Consider the following 5,779-nt stretch of genomic DNA (forward strand, 5'->3'; position numbering starts at 1 on the left):
AATTATAACATTGGTTTTGTTATGTGAGCATAAAATGTTGCAAACATAATTCCCAAAAAGGGAAACATTCAAACAATCAATATTTATAGTATATAAACAAAAAGTAAAAGCTTTAACCTGCACTTCCACTATTATCTTTGTACGAAAAGTAGGATATAAAGGTAAAAATTTTAAGTTTTTTTCCAGATTTTATTATCATCAACTATGGTTTAGTTTAGGTGTGTTACCATCTTAAAAATATAATAATAACTAGAAAAGTCGCATTACCTGCGATAATGCTAGTGTGAATGCATTATCGCATTAATGCGGTTGTTGTAAATCGCGTAAATTGCTTACATTTGCAGTAATTGCTTAAATTGTATAACGTGCATTAAGCATATAAAGTGTATAAAGTGTGTAAAGTGCTTAAATTGCATTAATTAGCATTAATAGCTTAAATTGCCTTAGTTAGCATAAATTGTGTAAAAAACGTAAAATGTACGAATACCAAAAGTTTGTGCATTAATGTCCTGAACGTGCTGAATGTTTTGATACCAATATTGTAAAAGTTTTAACGTGCAGTAAAAAGTTTAACATTTTCCCATTGACTTAACATGGGCTGAAAATTCGCATAAATTGTGTAATATCGCGAAAACTGTAAAATTTGCAAAAAACAAAAATACAAGCAGTAATTTCCTTAACGTGCTGAACGTTTTGATACCAAGATTGTGTAAATCGCATAAAGTGTGCTTCAGTTTTTACGTGTCAAAAAACGTACGGAAGAAAACGTAAATGAAGAATCTCAATAGTGTGAATGCATTGAATGCATTCACACAATTAATGAAAAGCCAACTCCATCCTCAGCGTTTCTTGTCTTTTTCTGCAGTTATGTGAGACATATATGCTCTATTTTACGGTTAGATCCCAAACTAACATAATATTGGTTAAATGTTGGCAGCTGAAGTGCTCCATTATGCAGCAGAGTTATATCCCTGCTTTAATGGTCCTGCTGGCGGAAACCTTTTACTCTTCTTAGTGTTTATTTAATGGAGACTTTCTTGGCCTTTAATCGTTTCTGGGCTAAATTTCACTTTCAGCCTAGAGAGGCTTGAAATAATAAAGTGCTTTCATTTCAACGGGTATCTGAAGCTGGTAGCGGTGAGTGGGGAAAGGTCCATGACACCTGTGGAGAACAATCGCTGCTGTTTGAGCTGTGTAATCTTCCATTAGAATCTCTTTGACTTACAGCTTCCAAACTTGAGAGGACAGGCGTGTGCATCCATTGGGAAATCCTCCAGGTGCATGGGGCACTCTGCATGAATGGTCAACCTGCGGGGGCAGAGGGAGAGGAAACAGTTCAGCAGTCACACTGCGATGCGAATGTGACGCCATCACAAACACATCTCCAGATAAATCGTGGAGTGCATTTCAATAGACTCCTCTGCATGTATTTCCTCCTGCGGCGAGAGATCAAGGCCATTCCCATACAAGTGTAGGGGGTGGTGCCAGAGCGTTTAACAAGCTCTCCGAGCTAACAGAACCATGGTGCATTATATGTTTGATCAACAGTCAGCTTTACAGAGATGACTTTAACCACGATGTAGCTCAGTGTGCAACTGCACTTCTTTTTTCTTGTTTATCAGGCACTTAAATTGATTTTATGTGCAACACTTGAACTTTTAAATTGCCGCCATAATTGTGATGAAACAAATTTTGCAACTCGCAGATTCATTTGTTGTGCTGAGTGCGGCAGAAGAATTCCCCAGGGAAATTTATTGTAGATTTATTTTTTTTTCTTTCAAAGAGCTCGTACCATCATGGCTTGCCTCTACAGTCAAACTCATTGTTTCTAATTAGCTTGTTGTGCTGCCTTTACAACAATCCCGTGCATGTTTCATCTCCCCTCCATCCTCCTGGCTGCTCTCTGGTGCTGTCTCATTACTGATAAGTAGCTCAATAACCACACAAATTAATGCAATAAAACATAAATCAAATTCCAGCCCTGCGCCGCCGTATATCACACGCCACTTAATTCAGCGGCTAATTGATGACATTCATCTCGTTTCCAAACTGTGCTGATACCCCGATAGACATGATGGCAAAAAGAGAAATATCACGGACAACAGACTTCGTTTGATCAAAGACAGAGAAGCAAACGTCTCATTAGATGAAGCTCAGAGAAATACGTAAAATTACATTTTGCAACATTTATGATCTCAGTAGAAAAGTTTTAAAGCAGTGAAGCTGTTGAAAGTGTGATAGGTGGCGTGGATGGATGCATAAAAGAGGATTTGATTTCAGGTTTAGTTTTAGATCGTTCTGAGATGAGGGTTAAATGTCACCTGTCAATCAAAGGACAGTTTTCCATTTTCATTTAAAAATAACATAAAATAATGACCTCCTTGAAAAATATACCCCCAAAATAATAATTTTGGATCTTTTATCTTTATTAAATATTTTAGTTGTGAAGTGGGGGACTGTTTTACATCGGAATATGTGGAAACTAACTTAATTTGAAATCTAGTGGTTACCTGGTGAACTGGCAGGGGCACATATACTATGTCTATGCTAATATTAGGCTTTTTAGAGTAGACTATAGTCATATATACTATTCAATTCAATTCAATCCAATTTTATTTATATAGCCGAATATCACAAAGGAATTTGCCTCATTGGGCTTCAAAATATAAACAATAGTTAAAAACTAAGACTAAATAAGTGAAATAATGAAATAATTCACCGTATAAATACCGTGTGCTGTACCGGTAAATATGACCCGTAACATCTAAATAAACCTTGTTACATTTGTCATTTTTAGGGCAGTACTGAAGGTAAAAGGGGATCCAGCTCTGTAGGATCCAATAATGTTCTTTGTTTGGATTAAAACTTTGTTTAGGTTTGTTTTGGTATAGCTTTGAGTGTAGTTCTGTTCTTTTGCACCACCAATGGCACTAAAAGTGTACAGGTTTCATTTGGTTTCATTAAGACGATATATTTTATTATTTTTTTTACATTTTTGTTGTGTTTTCAAAGTGAATACTCTACTTCACCACAGGGGTCGCTGTGGAGTATGGAGATTATGTGTGGACTGAAGAAGAAGAGAAAGAAAATCGAGAGGAATAAGAGCGCTTAAGCTGAGATGTGAAGTGTGGTCATTTACTGAGACTATTATTTTACTAAGAGACCCTGCGATACTTCATAACTTTAATATTTTCATGTAATTCCTGCCAGCTTGGATTTTGTACTGAAAATCATGATCATCATCTTCAACAAACGGGAACACAAATACATAAAACTGTCTCATCTGGACAATTTTACAGTGGCCATGAAATGCAAATAACACCAACAAATCACTCGATGCAAAGGTGAAAAATGAAAATAAACAACAACAAAACAACAACAAAAAAAAAACAGCATTATAAATCAGAGCAAAATTTAAAAAATGAAAGAAATGAAATGTTTCTGAAAACAAATTAATTTCTAGGAAAAAAATGTTAAAAATGTACACACATAAGAAACAGGAAAAAGGTAGGTATGGGACATCGCTGATTGGATGATAATGTTCAAGTTTTTTTGAATGTGTCTTCAATCTACACATATCAATACAAGTTTTAGGATTAGTACCAAGCATATCCAATATCACTTAATGCCAAGTAACTGTTGGCTAAAATGATAGACAAATGTCATCATCCAATCATTGATGTCTCATAGTACCTACGTTTTACGGTTTTTGAAAAAAGAAACAAATATTTTGGAAAACAAAATGAATTTCCAGAAATCAAAACAAAATACAATAAGAAAACAATCCAATACTCTAAAATCGTCCTTTCCTCCACCTGCAGCTAAAAGCAGGACTGGATAGTCACTTCAAGCTCAGTTTAAGATGAAATGTCTCACATTTTCAATTGTTCTCTGCACACGTCATCCCCAGAGATGATTAGTTACAGTCACAGCAACATTTTTCACCTCAGTTTAACCTTATTTTATAGGCGTAATGCTGGAATCTGTTGGTCCTATTTTTTATAGTCTTTGTTGGGACTTTTGAAGGACGGTGTAACTATACACTAAATCTCACAGTTGACACCCAGCGGGTAGCTACCAAACTGACCCAAATGAAGTGACTGGTGTGCAAGTGACTGTTATCTTTCATACGATTAATATCAAACAATATTCTCTAAACGTGTCAAAAGGTTGGTAGTTTTTGGCTTATTTATCGGGCACTATCAGAGCCTGCCTAAAGAACAGGTTGAGAGGCTGAAGCTGAAAGCATAGAGCTATGCTGAAATGAACTGACAGTGAGTGATAAATGCTTTCCGAAGAACACGGCAGCAGCAGCACTGGCAGACAAAAGCAGCTCGCTCCGTTCAGAGGAGGGATGCAGTCCTGCAGAGCGGAGGCCTGCGCCGCATTTGTCAGTTCAGCTTCTGGAGACGTGCTGATTTAATGGATTTAAGCAGTTGTCTAGTGAGGAATGCCAATCAACACAGGGTGCTATACTGATGCACTCCACACGTCCTGTAAGATGGATTTACATATTAAAGCTTAAGACCTGTGCAGAGAGCCCGTTTTAAACGTTCCCTCAACTTTGCAGCAGCAACGCTTTATTGAGAACTGCATCAAGTAATCATCTGAAGCTCTGCAGGAAGAGGTCCATGAATTTTACATGTGCAAATACTTCTAAAGGCATACCGCAATATGGTATTAGTTACTTAAAGATGCAGTGTAAAAAGCAGGATCTGGATAAACTATCACTGAGAATGTACGATGCAGGGAATAATGACATTAATGGTTGCTCTGTCGAGCTGATAAGAAGATCACTGATATAATGTTATTTTCTAAAAAGACTGCTTGAAATCATCTCACAACTTAATCCATACCCTTCCACACATTTACTCAGTTATGCAAACAAGGCAGAGTTGGTAATGCTGAATCAGTTTCTCGTGCCCTTTGCAGAACTGCCGCTACATCACATTTGCTCACATGGGAGAAGAAAATGAAATTCTTTCCACCATTTCATTTTTCACCCTTGGAAATCAATACTGACCTTGTGGACGAGTGTCATAAAAATACGTCTTCTTTCATGGCACTGATGCAGAGCCGCACAGAATTAATTATTTTTGCTTTGTTCCTGTGGATTACACATTTCAGTGACTTGTGAGTGAGGCTGATGGCAATCAGTGTACCTAAGGCGCGCAGTCCTTTGATGGAATGATCTGTGTGTAAGACATAGTCCTGTTTGGCTGCAAACATGATCCATCCCTATCTGCGTGGAAACCTTTCTTTCTTTTTACATTATCTTAGCATTTTCCATTCTCCGCCATCAAAACGTTGACATTTGGGCTATCGGTTTATTATCTCGACAACAGCAGAAGTGACTGCAATGAAATACAACACCACAAACATGCCAGGCTGCCGACTTCGCTTCTGGAACTGTCAGGTGCACTTTTCAGTTATTTTCCCCATTAATCATGCAGCCTCTGAAATGGCCCGGTGGTCAAAGACATCCATTATAATTTCCCAGAGCTCGCTGTGTGATCTTCAGGTGTCTAATTTGGGCCACTATTCGAAAAAAAAAAAGAGGTATTTGTACACTTGTGAGTGGCTGTGATAGAACACATTTTAGGTACTGCTTTGAAAAACCTGCATCATTAAACTCTAGCAGTTCAAAGAGCTGGTGCAATTAAAAAAATTCTAGTTTCATAAGCGTTAACGTCTAACGTTAACATTTTTTTTATTATATAATATTAATATTTTATTGTTATTGCTATTGACAGAGATTAGCAGGGATTATAGGAGTTTC

The 5,779-nt window shown here is 37.1% G+C and overlaps 1 protein-coding gene across 1 annotated transcript in view; it reads right to left on the reverse strand.

The window, feature by feature from the left end:
- gabra3 (gamma-aminobutyric acid type A receptor subunit alpha3) overlaps positions 1 to 5,779 on the reverse strand; it is a gene marked incomplete in the record, with an annotated part of 167,556 nt that overhangs the window by 26,784 nt on the left and 134,993 nt on the right. Inside the window, 1 exon segment of the mRNA XM_024266048.2 lies at positions 1,226 to 1,308. Within this exon segment, the coding sequence (XP_024121816.1) occupies positions 1,226 to 1,308 (83 nt within the window).

The sequence above is a fragment of the Oryzias melastigma genome, linkage group LG14 (assembly GCF_002922805.2).
Source record: "Oryzias melastigma strain HK-1 linkage group LG14, ASM292280v2, whole genome shotgun sequence".
NCBI classification, from domain to species: domain Eukaryota; kingdom Metazoa; phylum Chordata; class Actinopteri; order Beloniformes; family Adrianichthyidae; genus Oryzias; species Oryzias melastigma.